The sequence below is a fragment of the Bombina bombina genome, chromosome 5 (assembly GCF_027579735.1).
Source record: "Bombina bombina isolate aBomBom1 chromosome 5, aBomBom1.pri, whole genome shotgun sequence".
Classification (NCBI taxonomy): domain Eukaryota; kingdom Metazoa; phylum Chordata; class Amphibia; order Anura; family Bombinatoridae; genus Bombina; species Bombina bombina.
This window is the reverse complement of record NC_069503.1, coordinates 251,786,345-251,813,201: the sequence shown is the minus strand read 5'-3', so window position 1 is coordinate 251,813,201 and position 26,857 is coordinate 251,786,345. Positions and strand designations below refer to the sequence as shown.

General features: G+C 39.3%; 1 protein-coding gene across 1 annotated transcript in view; it reads right to left on the bottom strand.

The window, feature by feature from the left end:
* Positions 1 to 26,857, bottom strand: part of C5H10orf67 (chromosome 5 C10orf67 homolog) — a 401,727-nt gene that overhangs the window by 107,774 nt on the left and 267,096 nt on the right. The window contains exons 11-13 of the mRNA XM_053713953.1: positions 23,289 to 23,432; positions 22,561 to 22,646; positions 22,403 to 22,468 (exon numbers count right to left, since the gene is read on the bottom strand). Coding sequence (XP_053569928.1) covers positions 22,403 to 22,468; positions 22,561 to 22,646; positions 23,289 to 23,432 — 296 coding nt within the window. The remainder of the gene's footprint in view (positions 1 to 22,402; positions 22,469 to 22,560; positions 22,647 to 23,288; positions 23,433 to 26,857) is intronic.

The following is a 26,857-nucleotide window of genomic DNA, read 5'->3' as shown; positions in this document are numbered from 1 at the left end:
GGAGTGCGGCGGTTTAGGGGTTAATACATTTATTAGAGTGGCGGCGAGGTCCGGTCGGCAGATTAGGGGTTAATAAGTGTAGTTAGGTAGCGGCGACGTTGGGGGGGGCAGATTAGGGGTTAATAAATATAATATAGGGGTCGGCGATGTTAGGGGCAGCATATTAGGGGTACATAGGTATAATGTAGGTGGCGGCGATGTGCGGTCGGCAGATTAGGGGTTAAAAAAATGTATTATAGTTGCGGCGATGTGGGGGGGCCTCGGTTTAGGGGTACATAGGTAGTTTATGGGTGTTAGTGTACTTTAGAGCACAGTAGTTAAGAGCTTTATGAACCAGCGTTAGCCCAGAAAGCTCTTAACTACTGACTTTTTTTGTGGATGGAGTCTTGTCGGTAGAGGGTCTAATGCTCACTTCAGCCAAGACTCTAAATACCAGCGTTAGGAAGATCCCATTGAAAAGATAGGATACGCAATTGGCGTAAGGGGATCTGCGGTATGGAAAAGTCGCGGCTTGGAAGTGAGCGTTAGACCCTTTCCTGGCTGACTCTAAATACCAGCGGGCGGTAAAAAGCAGCGTTAGGAACCCTTAACGCTGCTTTTGACGGCTACCGCAGAACTCTAAATCTAGGCGTATTTTTGTGTCAATAGAGATGGTTATTGGGCTTTAAAATGAAATTGCTTTCTGAAGTGAATTAATATACCTTTACACATTGGCAGCTTTCTCAGGCCCATATAAGATATAAACTTGCTAAAACTGCATACTCCTAACTCAAAATATGTAGACAACTGGTTTCCACAGCACCAAAAAATGTTTGGTGCTGTGGAAACCAGTTGTCTACAGATCACAGAGAGGTTTTTGCAGTGACCCTCCATCACGTGCATCAGGTGTGTGCTGTCTATCATTTGGGAACTGTCCTAACTCAAAATATAGTTTAATCTGGATTCTGCTTTTTCAAAACTGAGTAAAGTAAATCCAAAGGGCGAGATTACATATATGCATAGGTTTCAGCACAACTGCTGAAACCCATGCCACCCGTAAGCTCACCTAGCACATCGGGTGAATCACACATACGGTGCTGGCAGATCATATACTGTTGCAAGTCAGATAAACCGGCGAGGTACAGAAATGTGCGGAAATAGACATTTCAGGAGTCGCCAGTGAGTTACGGCAGTATATAAACTGCTGGCGCCTAAGGAAAAAACAAAAAAAAAAGTTTAATTGCCCGTAAACGTCTAACCTGCCTCCTAAAACATGAACCCGACACGTTTAAACCCCTAATTCGCCACCCCCACCCCACATGGCAACTAAAAATAAAACCCCTAATCTGCCATCCCCCCACATCGCAACAAATAATAAAATGTATTAACCTCTTAACCACTAACCATCCACAACGCAAACTGCCTATTTAAACTATTAACTCCTAATCCGTCAACCCCCACATCGCAAACTAGCTAATAAATGTATTAACCCCTAAACCGCTATCCCCGAACAACGCATAGTACCTATCACCCCACAACTCAAAGTACCTAATTACCCTATTAACCCCTAATCCGCCAACCCCCTACAACACAATTGTCCTAATTAACCTATTAACCCCTAAACCATCATCCCCCCACAACGCAAAGTATTAATCTAATCACTAAGTCCACTAACCTAAGTTAACCCCAATTACATAAAATAAAAAAGACTATCTTCTTAAAAAATAAATAAAAAAATACCAAAATAAAAAAATACTATCTTAAAAAAAACTAAGATTAAATTAAAATACAAAATCTAATATTACAAAAAATACCTAAATTTAAAAAATAAAAAAATGAAACCTTATCTAATACCCCTATAAAAACAAAAGAGCAACCGTAAAATAAAAACACTCCCTAATTTAAGAATAGACTAACACTAGCCCTTAAAAGGGCCTTTTGTAAGGCATTGCCCTGAAGCAATCAGCTCTTTTATATAAAAAAAAACCCTACAAATTAACCCCAAATTAACAGTAACCCCCCCAACCCCCAAAATTAAAAGAACATTTATGCTTACCTGATAAATTTATTTCTTTTTTTACACGATGAGTCCACGGATCATCTCAATTACTAATGGGATATTCAACTCCTGGTCAGCAGGAGGCGGAAAAGAGCACCACAGCAGAGCTGTTAAATAGCTCCTTCCTTCCCTCCCACTCCAGTCATTCGACCGAAGTTAGGTAGAGAAAAGAAAAGCTAAGGGGCAGAGGTGACTGAAGTTAGTATAACCCAAAAACCTGTCTTACCAGAAAAAAACAGGGCGGGCCGTGGACTCATCGTGTCAAAAAAGAAATAAATTTATCAGGTAAGCATAAATTTTCTTTTCTTTTTTAATTTCTTTTCAATTACTAATGGGATTCAATACCCAAGCTAGAGTACACAGATGATACGGGAGGGACAAGACAGGGCACCTAAACGGAAGGCACCACTGCTTGTAGAACTTTTCTCCCAAAAGAGGCCTCAGCTGAGGCAAAAGTGTCAAATTTGTAGAATTAAGTAAAAGTGTGAAGAGAGGACCAAGTTGAAGCCTTGCAAATCTGCTCCACAGAAGCTTTGTTTTTGAATGCCCATGAAGAAGCAACAGCCCTCGTGGAATGAGCCATAAGTTTTTCAGGAGGCTGATGTCCAGCAGACTCATATGCAAAACGGATGATGCTCTTTAACCAAAGAGAAGTCGCCGTAGCCTTCTGTCCCTTACGCTTTCCAGAGAAAATCACGAACAAAGAAGAAGACTGACGAAAGTTTTTTGTTGCCTGTAGGTAAAACTTCAAAGCACGGACCACATCCAGATTGTGTAGAAGTCGCTCCTTCTGAGAAGAAAGATTAGGACACAGAGAAGGAACAACAATCTCCTGATTAATGTTCCGGTTAGAAACAACCTTAGGAAGAAATCCTGGCTTTGTATGAAAAACCACCTTATCTGAATGGAAAATAAGATAAGGAGACTCATACTGTAATGCCGAGAGTTCAGAAACTCTTTGAGCAGAAGAAATAGCAACTAAAAATAAAACTTTCCAAGATAACAATTTAATATCTAAGGAATGCATATGCTCAAACGGATCACCCTGAAGAACCTTGAGAACTAAATTCAGACTGCTTTGAACACAGGCCTAATTCTGACTAAGGCCTAACAAAAAGAATGAACATCTGGAATATCTGCCAGACGTTTGTGAAACAAAATAGACAAGGCAGATATTTGACCCTTTAGAGAACTTGCTGACAAGTCCTTCTCTAAACCCTCTTGAAGGAAGGACAAAATTCAAGAGTAGCCCTTGGATTCACACCAAAAAATATATTTACGCCAAATTTTATGGTAAATTCTTCTCGTTACAGGTTTACAAGCTTGAATCATGGTATCAATGACCGACTCGGAAAAACCCCTCTTGGATAAAATTAAGCGTTCAATCTCCAAGCAGTCAGCTTCAGAGAAACTAGATTTGGATGAAGGAAGGGACCCTAGATTAGAAGGTCCTTCCTAAACGGAAGTCTCCAATGTGGTAGAGAGGACATTTCCACCAGATCTGCATACCAAATCCTTCAAAACCAAGCCGGAGCAATTAGTATCACCGAAACCCTCTCCCACTTGATTAGAGCAATGACTCAAGGAAGAAGAGCAAATGGAGGAAATAGGTATGCTGAAAGTCCAAGGGACCGTCAGAGCATCTATCATTTCCACCTGGGGGTCCCTGGATCTCGAACCGTATCTTGGGAGCTTGGCATTCTGACGAGATGCCATGAGATCTAATTCCGGCTGACCCCATTTGAGAGTCAGACTGGAGAACACTTACGGATGAAGTTCCCATTCCCCCGGATGAAAAGTCTGTCTGCTCAGAAAATCCGGCTCCCAGTTCTCCACTCCTGGGATGTGGATTGCTGAAAGGAAACAAGAATGGGCTTCCGCCCACTGAATTATTTTGGATACTTCTGTCAACGCTAAGGAATTTCTCGTTCCTCCCTGATGATTGATGTAAGCTACTGAGGTTATGTTGTCCGACTGGAATCTGATAAATTGAACCAAAGCCAATTGTGGCCATGCCAGAAGAGCATTGAAGATCGCTCTTAGCTCCAGAATGTTTATCGGGAGAAAAGACTTGGACTGAGTCCAAACTCCCTGAGCCTTTAGGGAGCCCCATACTGCTCCCCATCCCTGAAGGCTGGCATCTGTTGTGACTATCACCCAGGATGGACTTCGAAAGCAGGTTCCCTGAGAAAGATGATCTGGAGACAACACCATTGAAGAGAATCCCTTGTCTCCTGTTCCAGTAGAATTCGAGGAGACAAATCGGTATAATCTCCATTCCATTGTCTGAGCATGCTTAATTGCAAAGGTCTGAGATGAAATCGAGAAAACCGGATGATGTCCATTGCTGCCCCCATCAACCCGATCATTTCTATGCACTGAGCTACTGATGGTCGAGGGGTGGATTGAAGTACTAGACAAGTATCTATAATCTTTGATTTCCTGACTTCTGTCAGAAAAATCTTCATTGAAAGAGAATCTATTATGGTTCCCAAGAAAGTTACTCTTGTGTCTGGAACTAGAGAACTCTTTTCCAAATTTACCTTCCACCCATGAGTCTGCAGGAAGGAAAGTACCATCTCTGTGTGGGACTTTGCTTGATGCAATGAAGGAGCCTGAACTAGGATGTTGTCCAGATATGGCGCCAACGCTACTCCTCATAAACCAAGAACTGCTATCAGAGATCCCAGAACCTTCGTGAAAATTCTGGGAGCTGTAGCAAGACCGAAAGGAAGAGCCACAAACTGGAAGTGTTTGTCCAGAAATGCTAATCTTAGAAACCTGTGATGATCCTTGTGAATAGGAACATGCAGGTAAGCGTCCTTAAAATCCACAGTTATCATAAACTGACCCTCTTGGATTAAAGGAAGGATAGAACGAATTGTTTCCATCTTGAAGGATGGAATCCTGAGAAATTTGTTTAAGCTCTTGAGATCTAAAATTGGTCTGAAAGTTCCTTCTTTTTTGGGAACCACAAAGAGATTGGAATAAAACCCCTGACCCCGTTCCTGAATTGGAACTGGGACAATCACTCCCAGATCTGAGAGGTCTTTTATACAATGTAAGAACGCCTCTCTCTTTGTCTGGTCTGCAGATAATCTTGAAAGAAGAAACCTTCTTCTGGGAGGAAAATTCTTGAATTCTATCTTGTATCCCTGGGACGCAATCTCTACCGCCCAGGGATCCTGAACATCTCGAATCCAAGCATGAGAGAAAAGAGAAAGTCTGCCCTCGATAAGATCCGGTCCCGGATCGGGGGCCTGACCTTCATGCTGACTTTGCCTCAATGGCAGGCTTCTTGGGTTGTTTACCTTTATTCCATGATTGAGTCGGTCTCCATGCAGGTTTAGGTTGTTCCTGCTTAGTGGAGGAAGAATTTCCCTTGAAATTTCGAAAGGAACGAAAATTATTCTTACATCCTTTTAGCTTGATTTTCCTATCCTGAGGAAGAAGATGGCCCGTACCGCCTGTGATATCAGAGATAATTTCCGATAGGCCAGGTCCAAACAAGGTCTTCCTCTTGTAAGGAATAGCCAAGAGCTTAGATTTTGAGGACACATCCGCAGACCAGGGCTTTAACCATAAAGCTCTGCAGGCCAAAATAGAGAAACCTGATATCTTCACTCCCAGTTTAATAATCTGAAGGGAAGCATCTGTAATAAAGGCATTAGCGAGCTTCAAAGCCTTTATCCTATCCTGAAACTCTTCCAAAGACGTCTCAGTCCTGAGAGACTCAGACAGAGCATCAAACCAATAGGCTGCCACGCTAGTAACGGTAGCAATGCATGTAGCTGGCTGCCACTGCAAACCCTGGTGAACAAAAATGTTCTTAAGAAGACCTTCCAGTTTCTTATCCATAGGGTCTTTGAAAGCACAACTATCTTCTATAGGAATAGTAGTTCTCTTAGCTAAGGTGGAAACAGCCCCTTCCACCTTAGGAACTGTTTGCCAAGTTTCCCTAAAGGAATCCGCTACGGGAAACATCTTCTTAAAAATTGGCAAAGGAGAAAAAGGAATGCCTGGTCTCTCCCATTCCTTTGAAATGATTTCAGAAGCTCTCTTTGGAACTGGAAAAACATCTGAGTAAGAAGGGACTTCAAAGTATCTGTCCAGCTTACTAGACTTCTCTGGGATAACCATGATTGTGGAGTCACAATCATCTAAAGTGACCAAAACCTCTCTAAGTAATAGACGTAGGTGTTCCAGTTTAAATCTAAAAGAAACCACCTCTGAATCCCTCAGAGGTAAAGTACATTCTGAATCTGAAATTTCTCCCTCAGATACTGCCGTAGGGTCCTCCTCCTGTCCTTGGGGGGAACCTCAGAAATAGCCACAATGGCGTCAGAACTGACTAAATGTCTGGCCTTTCTCTTACGCTTGCCCTGTAACATTGGAAAGGCAGACAATGCATCAGAAATTGTAGAAGACATAAGGGAAGCTATGTCTTTTAAAGTAACTCTAGCGGGCGCTAGAGCAGAGGTGCAGGGCACTGCTTGTGCGGGTGGTACATTTTGGGATGTTTGGGGAGAAAGCTGCGGCATAACTTGACCCTCATCAATTGAGCCTGATGCAACATCGGCCTTAGAAAATTTTTGCTCAGAAAAAATATGATTCCTAAAATTTAAGGTCCTTTGAATACATGTAGCACAGAAAGGGATTGGTGGTTCTACATTTCCAAACACAATGAGCAAGAAGCATTTTGTTAGGATCCTTGGTCCATCCTTAAACAGAATTTGGACTTATAAACAATAAAATTAATGTTTTCCAAAATGGTACTGGCACTTTAAATGCAAAGAGACCACTGCGTTATTTTGTGCAATAAAAAGTAATAACGATATATCAGAAAGTAAATTTTTTTGCTCAAAAAAACTACTTATAAAAATAAAAGCACCGCTGCACCTCATAAGCTGTGCTGAGGTGCTCCTACCTGACCAGTAATGACTGCAATCAATACATAAAACAGCGCAATCTATTTTTCAGTCCGTGATGCGCAACAGAGTAGCAGGAAACTCAAATCCCCAACGGGTGCTAGAAACGCATGTCCATATGCAGAATCATGCGCTTCTACACCGCTGAAAAGAATGCCTCACTTTCTCAATGTAGGCAGAGTATCTGCCTGACTGCTGCGCAACCTTGGATGTTTAAAATGGCGCGAGTCGGAAGCTCCGCCCATCGTGGGCATGAAGATAAGTAACTGACACAGTAACATCCTAAACTGAAAATAAGAGGACGATATAGTGAAAAAATTTAATATAAAACCCTCTGAGCAAAAGTTTATTTAAACTCAAAGGACTGTCCCCAGTCCCTGTACTTGCACCAAAGCTGTAATTAAATCTCCTGAACCAGGAGTTAAAAATGATGTCAAATGCGAATAAAGTGCTAGCCCTTTCCTGGGTCCCCCAGAAACAAATAAGCAGCACTTACCTTAATGTCTGCCTGACAGCTAGGCAGATCACAGGTTTAAGAGGTCCTCTCCCTCCTATTGACCTGTTGAGAAAAAGGCATGCTGAGTAATCCATTACCTCAGACTAAGACATATAGGGCAGCAAATATATGGAAGGCGCAGTGAGAATTATGTCCCACAAGTTCCCATTGCTCTAAAGCCACCAAAGCCCTACTGAAGAGACTGATATGGACTACGGCTACACCCTAGAACAAAGCAGTACATTCTTGAACTACTTTAAAAATAATAAACTCTTGATTGAAGAATCTAATACTAACACCTCACTTTGCCAATTCCTATCACTAAAGCAGGCAAAGAGAATGACTGGGGTGGGAGAGAAGGGAGGAGCTATTTAACAGCTCTGCTGTGGTGCTCTTTGCCGCCTCCTGCTGACCAGGAGGTGAATATCCCATTAGTAATTGAGATGATCCGTGGACTCATCGTGTCTTAAAAAAGAAAAATACATAACTCTAAAAAACTCTAATCTACCCATTGCCCCTAAAGGGGCATTTGTATGGGCATTGCCCTTAAAAGAGCAATAAGCTCTTTTGCTGCCCATTAAAAAATAAAAAAGCCCTAATCTAAATTAAAAAAAAAAAAAAAAACCCAATCCCCCACCAAAAAAAAAAATAATACTAACCCCTAAAAAGTACTCACTGTTCCTGAAGTGCGGACATCCATCTTCTTCCAGGCGGAAATAATTCTTCATCCATCGCGGGACCATCTTCTTTCTTCTTGCCGGAGTTGCGGAGCAGTCTTCAGATGCGCTGATCCGGAGAGGTGGTCCTATTCAGCGGCGCCGGTCATCAGCAACGTGGAGGTCCTCTTCATTCGATCGGCCGCCGCACACTGAAGATGGAATGCAAGGTACCCATTTTATATTGGGGTACAGGGCCAGGCTGGGACCAAAAAGAGACCCAGGCATTTTAGGGCAAAGAGCCCCTCCCCTTTTCTTATTTAAAGGGATGGTCTAGTCAAAATTAAACTTTCATGATTCGGATAGGGCATGTCACTTAAAACAAATTGCAATTTCCATTTATCATCAAATTTACTTTGTTCTGTAAGTGTTCTTTTTTGAAAGCTAAACCTAGATAGGTTCATATGCTAATTTCTAAGGCCATCAAGGCCACCTCTTCTCTGGATGCATTTGACAATTTTTCACATCTAGAGGGCGTTAGTTCATGTGTGCCATATTGATAACATTGCGCTCAAGCCTGTGGAGTTACGTATGAGAGGGCACTGATTGACTAAAATGCATGTCTGTTAAAATAACTGAGATAAGGGGACAGTCTGCAGAGACTGACTGTAGATACAAGGTAATCACAGAGGTTAAAAGTATAATAATATAACTGTGTTGGTTATGCAAAACTGGGGAGTGATTAATAAAGTGATTATCTATCTTTTTAAACAATAACAATTCTGGAGTAGACTGTCCCTTTAACTATATATACTATATATGTATAATACTTGTTTAAGTGACAAAAACATTGAAAAAAAAAATTCTCATGATTCAGATAAAGCGTGCAATTTTAAACAACTTTCTAATTTACTACTATTATCATTTTTGGTATATTTATTTGAAATAACAGGAATGTAAGCTTAGAAGCCTTAGCTGGCCCATTAGCTGACCACATACACACTGCGCCACATACGCACCATACTACACCACAAACACACAAACCAAATACACATCATACCACACTACATACACACTGCTCCAAGTCATACCACACCATATACAAGTCATACCACACCACATACACACCATACCACACCACATACACATCTAACCACACCACATACACACCGTGCCACACCACATACACACCGTGCCACACCACATACACACCATGCCACACCACATACACACCATGCCACACCACATACACACCATGCCACACCACATACACATCTAACCACACCACATACACACCATGCCACACCACATACACATCTAACCACACCACATACACACCATACCACACCACAAACACACAAACCAAATACACATCATACCACACTACATACACACTGCTCCATTTACACACTGCTCCAAGTCATACCACACCACATACACACCATACCACACCACATACACATCTAACCACACCACATACACATCTAACCACACCACATACACACCATGCCACACCACATACACATCTAACCACACCACATACACACCATACCACACCACATACACATCTAACCACACCACATACACACCATACCACACCACATACACATCTAACCACACCACATACACACCATACCACACCACATACACATCTAACCACACCACATACACACCATACCACACCACATACACATCTAACCACACCACATACACACCATGCCACACCACATACACATCTAACCACACCACATACACACCATACCACACCACATACACATCTAACCACACCACATACACATCTAACCACACCACATACACACCATACCACACCACATACACATCTAACCACACCACATACACACCATACCACACACACATCTAACCACACCACATACACACCATACCACACCACATACACATCTAACCACACCACATACACACCATGCCACACCACATACACATCTAACCACACCACATACACACCATGCCACACCACATACATACTGCTCCAAGTCATACCACACCACATACACACCATACCACACCACATACACATCTAACCACACCACATACACACTGTGCCACACCACATACACATCTAACCACACCACATACACATCTTACCACACTACATACACACTGCTCCATTTACACACTGCTCCAAGTCATACCACACCACATACACATCTAACCACACCACATACACATCTAACCACACCACATACACACCGTGCCACACCACATACACATCTTACCACACCGCATACATACTGCTCCACATGTAATTTATGTCAAATTGTGTGTGAATAACTCAGGACATATTAATTAACCACCTATGGCTATTTTTTAAATTCAAAATCTTATCAGTTACAAGCTACAGACTGGCGTGCAAGTGCATAACACACTCTCATACACAAACACATTCATACATACATACATACACACACTAATGCATACATACACACGTACATAAAAACACACCCACACAGACTCATACACACAAACACACACACGCAACACCACAGTAATTGCCCAGAATATAATTTCATTAAGTTATTTCCCTTTAATTTTAATTTAGTTTTTAGCTTGATGACCACACTAAAGCCACTGATATTATGCATATAAATTAATATCTGGTCAAGTCTCTTTAAAAGGGCATTAACACTAATGCTCACAGGAGGGTGACTTTCAAAAGACAAGTACTGTAATAGTAACAGAACATTGGTCAAAATTGCTAGCAGCCTCTTATTTATTAGGGACTCTAATGATTATTATCCTACATAAAATGATAAAGTACAAAAACACAAATACATACAAATTGCCCAGAGAAGATAAAATAAAAGCTCCAGTTTCACAGTTATTCAAATATCTGTATGTGACAAACTATGTATAGGTAAAGATGTTAACAGTTCTTTTATGTAGACACTGAAATCAACCTCTTGGCATCATAGATAAGCATCCCACATATAAGCTTTATGGAAAATATTAGGAAAATTAGGATGAACTTCAAAGGGATTCATATAAATTATAGTTTAACCAGGAACCCTTGGCCCTTGAGTCCCCCAAACATCAATCTGCCTTACCCCCCTATCCCAGAGGGATACCTACCTGTATAGTGTTAGGGAATTTAGGAGCATAATTGAACATTACTAATCAAGGCCGGCCTTAGGTGTCCAGGGGGGCCTGTGGCTGATGGGGTTTACAGGGTGGGTGCTGAGGCTGATTGGGGTTACAAGGGGGACCCTGGGGCTTATAGGGTGGGGGTGCTGAGGCTGATAGTTACAGGGGGGCCCTGGGGCTGATGGTGGTTACAGGGGGGCCCTTGGGCTGATAGTGGTTACCGGGGGGGGGGGGCCCGGGGGCTGATGGTGGTTACAGGAGGGGTCCTGCCCTGGTGCTGATGGTGGTTTACAGGGGGGGCCCTGGGGCTGATGAGGTTTACAGCCGCAGCATCCCCCCTGTAACCACCATCAGCCCCAGCCCCCCCCCCCCCCCCGTAACTACCATTAGCCGCAGGCCCCCCCTGTAACTCCAATCAGCCTCATCAGAGTCATCACCCCACTGTAACTACCATAAGCCCAGGGCCCCCCCTGTAACTAACATCAGCCCCAGGGCCCCCCTGTAACCCCAATCAGCCTCAGCACCCCCCTGTAACCACCATCAGCCCCAGGGCCCCCTGTATCTACCATCAGCCCAAGGGGCCCCCTGTAACTACCATCAGCCCCAGGGTCCCCCTGTAACTACCATCAGTCCCAGGACCCCCCCTGTAACCAACATCAGTCCCAGGCAGGGCCCCCCCTGTAACCACCATCATCCCCAGGGCCCCCCCTGTAACCCCAATTAGCCTCAGCACCCACCCTGTAACCCCAATCAGCCTCAGCACCCCCCTGTAACCCCATAAGCCACAGCCCCTAGCGCCTTGCTGTCTCCATCTCCACTATCAGTGTGTTACAAGACACTTGAGCATGCAGGAGTCCATGGTGAGGTGGCACACGTGTAATCCCCATATACGGCCGCAGCAGAGGAGACTGAGTGTACATAGGCGGCCGGACCGGGCCTACTACTACTAGGCTAGTATTATTTATGTCCGACTCCAAAGAAAAGGTCTTCTCTCTCTGGGACCAAACCTCACCTACCTGGCCACCTGTTAAATCGCAGTCTCGTCATTGCACTCGCAGCTCTCCCTCCTCACTGCTCACTAGCCACCCTCCCTGAATGGCCATGGCCCGGCAGCAGCGCCAGCATCTTTCCAGCCTCCAAGTCCAACCACTGACTGACACACACAGCACTAGTCTGTCTAAGACTCTCTGTGTCACGTGGACCCGGCACGCGGCATGCCTGCATCAGTGTAGTGCAGCCGCGTGCCGGACGTGTCGTCACTCGCAGTGCACTTAGTCTACTCTCAGACCAGTCACCAGGCAGTTAGAACTCCGGAAACAGTGCGGCCGATCCGAATGGTGAAGGGATTAGGGATATGATCATATGATGATTGGCTCAGGCTGAACTGAAGTAGTGTAGTACTAGTATACAAACATTTATTAAACATTTTACAAAAACATAAAAAAGTTTTTTAAAAATACTATTAAAAACAGGGGCACTTTCATTCATCAAAGTTTAGAAAGCAGCCGTTTTAAATAAAAACTTACCTTTGTTTTTTTCATAGCCAGAGCAGCTTCCCCCACCCAGAGATCCTCTCTTCATACGTCATCAATGAATAATCCAGCTTCCTCCAATCACGGCATGGCCTCAGGCAATGACTTCCCTGGTGGGAAAGCCGTGATTGGAGGAAGCTGGATTAGTCACTGATGACGTGTGAAGAGAGGATCTCCGGGTGGGGGAAGCTGGTCTGGCTGTGAAAAAAACAAAGGTAAGTTTTTAATCAAAACGGCTGCTTTCTAAACTTTGACAAATGAAAAAGCCCCTGTTTTTAATAGTATTTTTAAAAACCAGGCTTTCATTCATCAAAGTTTACCTTCACTTTAAGGGTTATTGGTAGTTTATTTTTAGATTAGGGGGTGTTTTTATTTTGGGGTGGCTTTTTTGTTTTTATAGGGGTATTAGACTAGGTTTAAAAAAAGATTTTGGATAATATCGTCTATTTTTTTCTGTAATTTTAGATTTTTTTTTATTTTTTGTAATATTACATTTTTACATTTTGTATTTTAATTTAATCTTAGTTTTTTTTTAATGTTATGTTAGGATTTTTTATTTTAATTTTAAGTTAGGATTTTTTATTTTAGTAATTTTTAATTAATTTTTTTAAGAAGATAGTCTTTTTTTTAATTTTATGTAATTGAGGTTAACTTAGGGGGTGTTAGGTTATAGGGCTTAGTGATTGGATTAATATGGGGTATGGCGGTTTAGGGGTTAATAGGTTAATCAGTTAGATTGCATTGTGGGGGGATGGCAATTTATGGGGTTAATAGGTTAATTAGGTAGATTGTGTTGTGGTGGGATGGCGGTTTAGGGGTTAATAGGTAATTAGGTAGATTGTGTTGTGGGGGATGGCGGTTTATGGGTTAATCATTTTAATAGGTAGTTTGCGATGTGGGGGGTTGACGGATTAGGGCTTAATAGTGTAATTAGATACTTTGCATTTTAGGTGGGTGGCGGATTAGGGGTTAATAACTTTATTAGGTACTTTGTTATGTAGGGGTTGGCATATTACGGGTTAATACATTTTATTTAGTTATTGCGATGGGGTGATGGCGTTTGACAGGTACATATTGCACATGCGTTGGGTGTTAATACATTTATTAGTTATTGCAGTGGGGAGATGGTGGTTTAGAAGTACATATTGCGCATACGTTCGGTGTTTGTTAAGACTTCCAGGGAGTTATGGTGCTCATTATGTTGTGCCTGCTTATTTGTGGCGAGGTGAAAATGGAGTAAAATTTCTCAATTTTCACTGCGTAAGTCCTTGTGATACCGACTTGCGACGCCGGTTCTATGTTAGTTTATGGGGAAAAAACAGAGGCCGACGGGTAACATATACGCGCCACATTTCTATGCGGCACCATATATGTGATCGCATGTGATTGCTACATTGTCTAAAAATACCCAACGCCGGCTTTTGCGAGCAACGCCGTATATGTAAGCTCGCCCAATTTATAGTACTTTGTTAAGGTAGAGTGAGAGTGATTTGATTTTTTTCTTCCCATTTTTTCTATTTCTCCTAGTTAGTTTGTTTGGTTTGGATGCTTGATCCAACTAAATCTTAATGTCAAACACTAGATTAAATGTTATGTATTGTTATTGAGTAAACTATGTTTTAAAATACGACACAAAAACAGGTAATTATGACATGAATTTCCCTGCTTAAACATTTTAATACAGATCATGTGTAATCACTTCAGCATCTAATGAATTATACAGGTTTATATGGACCATTGAATCTAGAAACATATTATTTGGAGTGACCAATTGCTCAATGATCTAAACTTCACCAGGTTTTCATGCTGACCCTCGCAAGGGCTGCCCTGGTGGAGTTATTGTAAAAAAGGGGCAGTCCCTGCAAGTGGTGAGTTGTCTCCTATTAAAAGTAATGAAGCTCTCTGGAAATGGACACTTCACTTTCATGGAGTGAAGTTAGCAGTGAGCAGGGGACGCACTTTAAAAACATAATTTATGTAAGAACTTACCTGATAAATTAATTTCTTTCATATTGGCAAGAGTCCATGAGCTAGTGATGTATGGGATATACAACCCTACCAGGAGGGGCAAAGTTTCCCAAACCTCAAAATGCCTATAAATACACCCCTCACCACACCCACAATTCAGTTTAATGAATAGCCAAGTAGTGGGGTGATAAAATAAGGGGTAAAAAAGCATACAAAAAAGAGGAACTGGAAATATAATTGTGCTTTATACAAAAAATCAAAACCACCAGAAACAGGGTGGGTCTCATGGCCTCTTGCCAAAATGAAAGAAATGAATTTATCAGGTAAGTTATTACATAAATATGTTTTCTTTAATGTAATTGGCAAGAGTCCATGAGCTAGTGACGTATGGGATAGAAATACCCAAGATGTGGAAGACCACAGAAGAGTTACTGGAAAAGGAGGGATAAAATAAAAACAGCCATTTTCCACTGAAAAAATTAAATCCACAAAAAATAAGTTTTTCTCATAAATAGAAAGAAAAAAACTTAAAACATTAGCAGAAGAATCAAACCAAAACAGCTGCCTGAAGAACTTTTCTACCAAAGACTGCTTCAAAAGAAGCAAATACATCAAAATGATAAAATTTAGTAAATTTATGCAAAGAAGACCAAGTTGCTGATTTGCAAATATGATCAACTGAAGCTTCATTCTTAAAAGCTCAAGAAGTGGAGACTGATCTAGTAGAATGAGCGATGATCCTCTGAGGTGGGGACTGTCCCGCCTCCAAATAAGCTTTATGAATCAAAAGCTTCAACCAAGATGCCAAAGAAATGGCAGAAGCATTCTGCCCTTTCCTAGAACCAGAAAAGACAACAAATAGACTAGAAGTCTTCCTGAAATCTTTAGTAGCTTCAACATAATATTTCAAAGCTCTTACAATATCCAAAGAATGCAAAGATCTTTCAAGAGCATTCTTGGGATTAGGACACAAGGAAGGAACAACAATTTCCCTACTAATGTTGTTAGAATTCACAACCTTAGGAAGAAATTAAAACAGCCTTATCCTGATGGAAAATCAGAAGAGGAGACTCACAAGAGAGAGCAGACAATTCGGAAACTCTTCTAGCTAAAGAGATAGCCAAAAGAAACAACACTTTCCAAGAAAGTAGTTTTAATATCGAAAGCATGCATTGGCTCAAAAGGAGGAGCCTGCAAAGTCTTCAAAACCAAATTAAGACTCCAAGGAGGAGATATTGATTTAATAACAGGCTTGATATGAACCAAAACCTGAACAAAACAGTGAATGTAGGAAGCTTAGCAATCTTTCTATGAAATAAAACAGAAAGAGCAGAGATTTGTCGCTCCAAAGTACTTGCAGACAAACCTTTATCCAAACCATCCTGAAGAAACTGTAAAATTATAGGAATACTAAAAGAATGCCAGGAAAATTTATGAGAACACCATGAAATATAGGTCTTCTTGAAACAGACGTATGAGCCTGTAGCATAGTATTAATCACTGATTCAGAGAAACCTCTATGACTAAGCACTAAGCCTTCAATTACCATACCTTCAAAATTAACGATTTGAGATTGCGATGGAAAAACGGCCCTTGAGACAGAAGGTCTGGTCTTAGAGGAAGTGGCCAAGGCTGGTAACTGGACATCCGAACAAGATCCGCAAACCAAAACCTGTGAGACCACGCTGGTAATATCAGAAACAGATACAAATGTTCCATAATGATCTTGGAGATCATTTTTGGAAGAAGAATTAGAGGCGGAAAGATATAAGCAGGTTGGTAAAACCAAGGAACTGCTAAAGCATCCACCATCTCCGCCTGAGGATCCCTGGACCTGAGCAGGCGGACAGGAATCGCTGTGATTGACACCTCCCTGCTGGCGGCCAATTGGCCACGAGTATGCAGGGGGCGGCGTTACAATGCTGAATACGGAGAGCGTATTGCTCTCCCCATTCAGCGATGTCTGTCTTACCTGATCCGCACTGTCGGATCAGGTCCGACAGACATTTGTTAAATAGGCCTCAAGAGCTGGATTCTGCCCAAGAAAGTATCCATGATACTTCTTTCATAGCTAGGGGACTGCGAGTCCCACCCTGATGATTGACATATGCCACAGTTGTGATATTGTCTGTCTGAAAACAAATGAATGGTCCTCTCTTTAACAGAGGCCAAACCTGAAGAGCCCTGAAAATAGCACAAAGTTCTAAATTATTGATTGGGAACCTCACTTCTTGAGGTTTCCAAACCCCTTGTGCTGTCAGAGATCCCCAAATAGCTCCCCAACCTGAAAGACTTGCATCTGTTGTGATCACAGTCCAGGTAGGATGAACAAAAGAGGCCTCCTGAATTAAACGATGATGGTCTAACCACCAAGTCAGAGAGAGTTGAATGTTGGGATTTAAGTATATCAATTGTGATATCCAAGTATAATCCCTGCACCATTGATTCAGCATACAAAGCTGTAGAGGTCTCATGTGAAAACGAGCAAAGGGGATCGCGTCCGATGCTGCAGTCATGAGACCTAAAACTTCCATGCACATAGCCACTGAAGGGAATGATTGAGACTGAAGGTTTCGACAAGCTGAAACCATTTTCATTTGTCTCTTGTCTGTTAAAGACAGAGTAATGGACACTGAATCTATATGGAAACCTAAAAAGTTGACCCTTCTCTGAGGAATCAAGAAACTCTTTGGTAAATTGATCCTCCAACCATGTCTTTGAAGAAACAACACTAGTTGATTCATGTGAGATTCGGCTAAATGTAAAGACTGAGCTAGAACCGAGATATCGTCCAAATAAGGAAACACCGCAATACCCTGTCCTCTGATTACAGATAGAAGGGCACCGAGTACATTAGATGTTGAAGGAACAGAAACTGTACTAGTACTGATGGAAACATTTTCTGCGTGCAAAAGCTTATCATGGCAACTGTTACATACTACAGCTGGAGATATAATGTCAGCTAACAGATGCTTTGGTAGAACTGTGATCATGCAGCAGGGTTCCAACAGTTTCTTCTGAGACAGGATCAGATTGAGACATCTTGCAAAATGTAAAAGAAAAAACAACATTAAAGCAAAATTTACAATTTCCTTATATGGCAGTTTCAGGAATGGGAAAAAATGCAAACAGCATGGCCCTCTGAGTATGTAGAAGGCAAGAAGCATATAGGAAGTGGGGTGAAAAATAAACTACATTTTTTGGCGCCAAGTATGACGCATGGCGCAAAAGGAAGGTGAAATTTTTTTTGCTGCCAATAACATCCGGAAATGACGCAACTCGCATCATAACAGATGCAACCTCTTGCAAGGAAAACCTGGCGTCAACTAAGACGCCGGAAATGACGAACTTACGTCATCAAAGAAGTACCTTCACTCAAAAAAAATTCTCGCGCCAAGAATGACGCAATAAATAACAGCAATTTGAAAAAAAGGACTATACCCCAGGTAAGACAAATAACTTCCTAAACATGCTTCACAATCTGAAACTGGCAGTCTGCAAAAGGAAATATACATAGACCTGACTCATGGCAAATATAAGTTAAATACATATATTTAAATTTTTTTATTAATACATAAAGCGCCAAACCATAGCTGCGTGTGTCTTAAATAAGAAAAAACATACTTACCGAAAGACACCCATCTGCAGATAGCCAAACCAGTACTGAAAAAGTATCAGCAGAGGTAATGGTATATAAGAGTATATCGTCGATCTGAAAAGGGAGGTAGGAGATGAATCCCTACGACCGATAACAGAGAACCATTGAAAAGATTTCCCACGAGGAAAACCATAACATCAATAGGCGATACTCTCTTCACATCCCTTTGACAAACACTGTACTCTAAGAGGAATTGGGCTCCAAAATGCTTAGAAGCGCTTATCATAGAAGAAATCATAGAAATCAAGCACAAACTTACTTCATTACCTCCATAGGAGGCAAAGTTTGTAAAAACTGAATTGGGGGTGTGGTGAGGGGTGTATTTATAGACATTTTGAGGTTCGGAAAACTTTGACCCTCCTGTTAGAATTGTATATCCCATACGTCACTAGCTCATGGACTCTTGCCAATTACATGAAAGAAATTAAATCCTGCAGCCAATATAAATAACAATACGCTGCTTTCTGTGTATAGCATTTTAGAATCGCCTATATTTTCGTATGTATGTGTTTTTCTATTAGGGTTATACGTATTTTGACTTTTTCTAGAAAAGCTTCCCACCTTTGAGCTTGCAAGAAAAAACTGTGAGATCTGTAGTACAAAAATCTTTACAGAATTGTGCTGGTGTAAGAGAGACAACTTCAATATATGCCCATGTGCAGCCCATTTTACGAAAAAAAAAAGTTATGTTTACCTAATAAATGAATTTCTTTCATGGTCCACAAGCCCTTACTCCTGGGATTCAACTCCTAGGAGGAGGCAAAGATTCCCAAAGCTCCAAGAGCACTTACTGCCTCCCACATCTCTAGTATTCCAGTTTGACGTATAGCCAAGAACTAATACCCAACCTGTGGAGTGCACGAGTAACTGGGCGGGACAATATTTTTTAAGGCAGGCACCTAAAGTATGTTGCTACCTTTCAAATTTATTCAATATAAGCTTCATTTCTGAAAATCCAAGTAAAGGAAACTGATCTAGGAAAATGAGCAATAATGCGTTTTGAAAAAAACTATCCCGCCTCCAAGTAAACCTTGGTTATCATGAGATTTAGCCAAAAACTAAAGAAACGGATGTAGCCCTCTGACCTTTACATGGACCAAGGGACAAACAAATGAAAGGATTGTCTAAAGTAGAATTATAATACTCTTACAATATCTAAATTAAGCAAGAGCCAATCAAATGAATTCTTTGGATAAGGACAAGGAGATGGGCTATAATCTACTGATTCATTTTATCCAAAAAATCGCTTTAGGTTAAATATCATATTGAGTCCTTAAAGACAATTGTATCTTGATAAAAATAAGACAAGAAAGTTTGCAAAAAAGAGCAAAAAAATTCAGAAAGTTTCCCAGGAGAAGATAGTGCTAAAAAAACAAAACTTTCCAAGACAGAAGCTAAAAAACAAAACAAAAACAAATTAATGTTCCAAAGAGGAGAAATTGGTTTAGACACTGGATATATCCTGACTAAGAGCTTGTTGATCTAAACCTTGCCAGATCAGACGTGGTTTTTCTCGCTGACCCTCGCAGAGGCTGCCCTGGTAGAATGATCGTAAAAAAGGGGCAGTCCCTGAAATTGGCGGGATGGCTCCTATTGAAAGTAATGGTGCATGCTGGAAAAGGACACTTCGCTTCATAGACCAAAGTCAGCATGGAGCAGGGGGCACACTTTTAAAATTAAATCCTGCAACCAATATAAATCACATAAGGCTGCTTTCTGCGTATAGTATCTTACATTCAGCTATATTTTCGTATTCATGTGTTTTTTATTAGGGTATTAAGTATTTGGAGTGTTTTGAGAAAAACAGAGATCTGTAGTGCAAACATCTTTACAGAATTACACTAGGATTAGGGAGTCAATTACATATACGCCCATGGAACGCCCATTTTCAGACCATTATATGAAAAAACAATTACGCTTTGTATTTTGTACTTATAAGTATGAATTTCTAAGTGAGTTTTGCGCATCCAGTGTACTAAAATTACAATTTGCATATTTAATATGATTTATTCCTGTGTAATTTACATACAAATTTTACATTTTTAGTGAAGAATTTTGTTATAATTTTTGATGCACCTAAACCAGGGGTATCAAAACCAATGTATCTGGAGGCCACTGGCCAAGTGTCCTGCGCTCATGGGGGCCGCTTGAACTGAGTAAGTGCTAGATATAATAGGAACTGGAAGTGATATTTACCCAAGTAGTAGTGCATGGTGGGAGTTGTAGACCACAACAGACATACACAGTTGTCTATATTTACCTTGTGAGTGCCAAGTGAAGTGATCATTCTGGAACTGTATAACAATGTCAAAAGTTTATCCAAGCAGTGCATGGTGGGAGTCTACACTGGACTCTTGTGTTTATATTTATCTTGTGAGTGCCTATATAGAACATCAACTAGTTACACCTTTTAGAACCCAAAAAGAAATTGACAGCCTAAATTAATGGTTTGCCTTAAACAAGGGAGGGCCACTTTAAACTATCTTGGGGGCCGCATATGGCCCCAGGGCCTTTACTTTGAGACCATTGACCTAAACAATACAATTTTTCCCTGCTTATTTTTGTATGAATAGTTAAATTATTAATTTTGTATGATGTTTAAAATAATACATTTTCATATAAAAATGCAGTATACGCCCCTTAGTGAGACACCCTGTTCTCGGGTTAAAAAGTGGCTTTAGATCGTTCAACCAGGGAAACCGAAGGACTGATGAGCATTCTAAAATAATCTCGCCAGCCAAGTAACCTTTAGAGTCAAGACTAATTTTTTTTAATGACTATTCTTCCATAGTTTGTGCAAAAACAATGCAATTGTGTTTTATAGCAGACTTTTTTTTTTTACTATTTAATCTATAGAACTAAATATCAGAAACTTCTGTGGAAAAGTGATAAGGAGAACCAATTTTAGAGTAAACAAAAATTAAAAAATTAAAACCATTAATTAGAAAATACCATTAAAAAAAAAAAAAGGACAAGAAAAACAGATAAGCATTAGACGATAAGGAAAAGTGATAAAAGTGTAAAAGATAGTGAAAGGGAAAATATGACTCAATGTGCAAACAGACAAAATTGGATATAAGAAATGAACTTAATGAGAGGAAGATAAAGCACAACAGGCATCCTTTTGCTTATCACACATGGGTCACAAATCATAAAGCTGTCTTTCTCTCTTTACTTATCTTTGTTCTGTGTTACTTGCTATTTTCTACCACAAGGCTAGCATGGTAGTCACAACCACCACAGCAAATGAAATAGTCAATCATTGTTACAACAATCTAAAAAAGACGGTCTGATCTTGTGAGTGGTAAAAAGGTTTTCTAAAAATAACTCAAATTAATGCGCTACTGGGAGGTAGCAGAACACATCTAATAAGCCAATGACAAGAAACAAATGTATGTAGCCACCAATTACTAGCTAGCGCACAGTAGTGTATTGCTGCTGCTTCTTCTGAGGATATGTACATGTGCTTTTCAACAAAGGATAGCAAGAGAACAAAGTGTTTTATAATTACCTCTGGATCATGAAAGTTTACTTTTGACTTTTCAATTGCTTTAACTTCTACAAATTGTAATGGTAAAATGCAATTTCTGCACTTGAAAGAGGTCAGATATGTTTTCGACAGGTCCAAGTTACAGAGTTAGAAAAAAAAAAAAAAAAAAAATTCAAACTGACAAAAAAAAAAAAAAAAGATTTCTTATTGACTGGAATAATGGGGTTAAATTGATGTTTTGCAAGATATAGGGGGGTGTTTCCATGACTCTAACATTTAGAAAAAATATTACATAAAGGGTTAACCACAGGATTTTCAACCAGTTTGAAATGGGTACCAAAACCTGTGCAATATACTTTGCAAGAGAATTTATGTTAATTGAAATTGAGTCATTAAAGGGGTATGACTATAAATAATTACACAGAGAAACATTACAAAAAAATATTACTGTATTATTGTGCTAGGGTTAATACTAGTAAATATGTAATAATTCCTTGGTGTTTTCTTTAAACATACCTTTGCTTTAATATATCAAACTTCTTCTCCCAAGTTTTATTCGTCCGGTCTAGCTCCTTCTGAAGACTAAAATACAGAACGAAAGACATTACAAACAACCTAAATATCCACTGAGAGATTAGCAGTGTGTCACTGCTATCTTTATCCAGCTACTGTACCGTTTTATGGTATTTTCATTTTCTTCTTTATGGGCCAAAAGCATCGTAATCTGAGCAAACAGTTTATCTTTATCTGTACTTGAAGTCTGAAATAAAAAACAAAACAAAAAAACAACAAAAATGGAAATTCTCGTAAAAAATGGACATAACAGTGAAAATATTTGTATCCATAAATAAACCCTATATGCCAGTATCTACAGTGTTAAAATATACTTGTATTTCTTCTTAAAAGCTCCCTTGTTCCCACTTTGTTTCTTGTGTTTTCTATCACATAATGTTGCCCCTGTACCCACATGTACAGTTAATACCAGCAGTTAGCATTTGATGTCATGTATTGAAGTAAAGCCGAGGGCTTCATGCCTTCTGCATGCACATTGCTTCTCACTGCTGCCACTGGGTTATAGAAAATGAGGATATTTTCAGTTTTGCAGTGATACAGAAATAGTATCAGTCAAATTGCTTATTACATTTCAAACTTATAATGGAAAGGCTGTTCTTAAACTTCAGCTGCATATTCTGCAATAGCTTCACAAAGGTCAGTCACACTGAACACGAAAAAGATATTCCGTAGCTTGACACATGCTGACAGCCTTCCCTGCTGTCTGCCTATACACCAAAGCTGGCTTTGTAACAAGACAATTGTCCACCCAAACAACTCATGGTAACACACTCACAAAGCCTGAATAATACTGGATCGATGTACAGAGAAATTATTAATACCAACAAACCTCCATGGTGACTGCCTTTATTTGCTGTTGATGCATTTGTTTTAGTTCTCTTTTTAATTTTTCTCTTTCGGTGACCAATAACTCTTTTTGTTTATCTGCTTCTTCTCGTATTTGAGCTTCATGTGCTTGCTGCAGTAGCGCTTGCTAAAAAACACATCTGTATTAGAATTCAGAGGAAGCGACAACAAATTTGCTACACAAACTATATTTTAAAGGAAATGTTGAGTTTTGTGAGAATGATACAGAAAAAGTACAATATTCCAATTTAACATGGAAATATAATTATTTGGAGTAACTCAGATAGCAAACAGAATGTAATCTACATAATTAGTAACCGTGACTACATTACAAAATGACAATATTCTTAATCATATTAAAGACCAAATCATTGCTTTTCTTGATTAACATACTAATAACTTTAAAGCAATGAGAATATTTGAATACACTTATTTAATTTCTACATTATTATACCTTAAATATAACATTATAGATTGGTTCCTTCAAATCCTCCAATTTTAATTCTGAAAACTCAATTGTAACAGCATTAGATCATGTGAAATAAAACCCATCATAAAATCAAATTCAAGCAGAGAATTACAAAAGGGATTTTTGCTTTTGATTCAAACACACAATATATTACTTGTTGCAGACTATTCCCGGGAGCTGAACTTTCAACTCCTTCATAGCACATTAAATTGAACCTTTGCTCCTCTGCATTTCAAGCAATCACTTTGTTTTGTCAGTTGCTGTCACATTTCACTCTCTCTGCAATACAGCCACACATCTATGTGGGCATCTTTTTGACAGGTGAAAACAAGATTCTTAGCTTCCTTCTGGCCACAATTTTTATTCTATCTTCAAATGTTTAGCAACTCTGCTGATAAGAAGAAATGTAGGCAAAGGGCAAAAAAAGAGAAAACTACAATATTTAGGAAAAAATAGTTACAAAATTGTGATCCAAAGCAGACAAAGGTCTTACACTATTGGTATTGTTAATTAAAATAAAATCATTTTATTACGCTGGTTTTTAGTTCAACTGCATTTGCTATTGAATTGGATGGATTTGCATATATTTTTATACAGATTAGTAAGGAATATTTTCATTTGAACACGCCAAATATGAACGCCTAATTATCTAAAACTATATTATTAATATATTACACAAATGATAGTTATAACATTAGATTATCTTGAAATAATACATAATACAGTGTAACTGAGCTTTAGCAAAAGTCCATTTTTAGCTACTTATGGCTAGATTATCAGTGGCGTGCAAATTAGTGCCCCTGCGTTAACTTCACTAGGCGGAGGCATTTTGTGCTCGTCGGGTTGCACTCGTATTATTTGAAAGTAAAAAGTTTTCGCTCCCAATAAAAGTATCACAATTCCGTTAACTTCTAACATGTAAGTCAATGAAGCGCGAAAACTGGAAAAAAACACCCGTACTTGCACGCTAACCCTGCCCTGCGTATTCAAGAGTGCTAAACCCAACATTAATTATTAATATTTCATATTCCAATGTTCTTCACATAGCAGAATATGTCCTTTTTATTATTAAACACATATTTATATATATATATATATATATATATATATATATATATATATCTGTATAAACCTTTACCTAAATAGCTATCCTATATATATATAGGTATAAATATGTATTTCACATAAACAGTATCACACATATATAGAAATATATATTTAATAATAAAAAGTATTTTTTTTCTATGTAAATAACATAGGAATGTAAAATATGTTTTTTGTGCATCGTGTTTTTCAATTTAGTGCTCATGAAAACTTAGTAATCTTAAAGTGCGTTATTGAAATATTACATATAAAATATTAAAAACAAATATTACAAATGAAACATATACAGATCTATTCTATGGATTATTTAGAATATTTTGCAGTATGTAATAATTTTAAAAAATTACTAAGTTTTCATGTGTGCTAACCAGACAACATTTAAATCGAAATTGCGAAACACAATTCTGGGAGCTGTAAATAGATCAAATGAAAGAGCCACAAACTGAAAATATTTGCCCTGAAAGGCATAGCTTAGAAGCTGGAAATGGTCTAGGACTAGAACTATTGATATAAATTGACCCTGTTGAATAAGAGGTAAAACTGAAATATTACATACAAAATATTTTTTAAGATTATTAAAAAAATTAAAGATACTGTAAAATATATAGATATATTCTATGGATTATTTAGAATATTTTACAGTATGTTTAATCATTTTTAATAATTTAATATATTTTTTTAAATATTTTATATGTAAAATTTCAATGATGAACCCTAAGATTACTAATTCACATGCACTAACCTGACCACATTTAAATCTAAATCGTGATACAAAATGCGCAACACACACATTTTACATGCCTATGTTCATCACAAAGAAATGTTTTACTTTTTATTATTATATATATATTTCTATAACTAGATCTGATACTGTTCATGTAAAATACATATCTGCACCTGTATATCTATAGGAATAGCTATACAGGTATAGGTATATACACATATATAGAAATATGTATTTATAATAAAATGAATATTATCCAGTAAGTGAAGAACATTAGAATGTGAAATATGTACAGTAAATATACAGAAAAACTAAATGTATGCTTACCTGATAAATGTATTTATTTCCGGATATGGTGAGTTCACAACGTCATCATTTACTGTTGGGAATATCACTCCTGGCCAGCAGGAGGAGGCAAAGAGCACCACAGCCCAACTGGTCAAGTATCACTCCCCTTCGCACAAACCCCAGTCATTTGACCAAAGTGAAATGGAGAAAAAAGGAGTAACACAAAGGTGTAGAGGTGCCTGAGGTTTAGTAAAAAAAATAACTGTCTAAAAATAAAGGGCGGGTCGTGGACTCTCCATATCCGGAAATAAATAAATTTATCAGGTAAGCATAAAACATAATTTATGCTTACCTGATAAATGTATTTCTCTTGTAGTGTATCCAGTCCACGGATCATCCATTACTTGTGGGATATATTCCCTTCCCAACAGGAAGTTGCAAGAGGATCACCCACAGCAAAGCTGCTATATAGCTCCTCCCCTCACATGTCATATCCAGTCATTCGACCGAAACAAGACGAGAAAGGAGAAACCATAGGGTGCAGTGGTGACTGTAGTTTAATTAAAAATTTAGACCTTCCTTAAAAGGACAGGGCGGGCCGTGGACTGGATACACTACAAGAGAAATAAATTTATCAGGTAAGCATAAATTATGTTTTCACTTGTTAACTGTATCCAGTCCATGGATCATCCATTACTTGTGGGATACCAATACCAAAGCTTAAGTACACGGATGATGGGAGGGACAAGGCAGGAACTTAAACGGAAGGAACCACTGCCTGAAGAACCTTTCTCCCAAAAACAGCCTCCGAAGGAGCAAAAGTGTAAAATTTGTAAAATTTTGAAAAAGTGTGAAGCGAAGACCAAGTCGCAGCCTTGCAAATCTGTTCAACAGAGGCCTCATTTTTAAAGGCCCAGGTGGAAGCCACAGCTCTAGTAGAATGAGCTGTAATCCTTTCAGGGGGCTG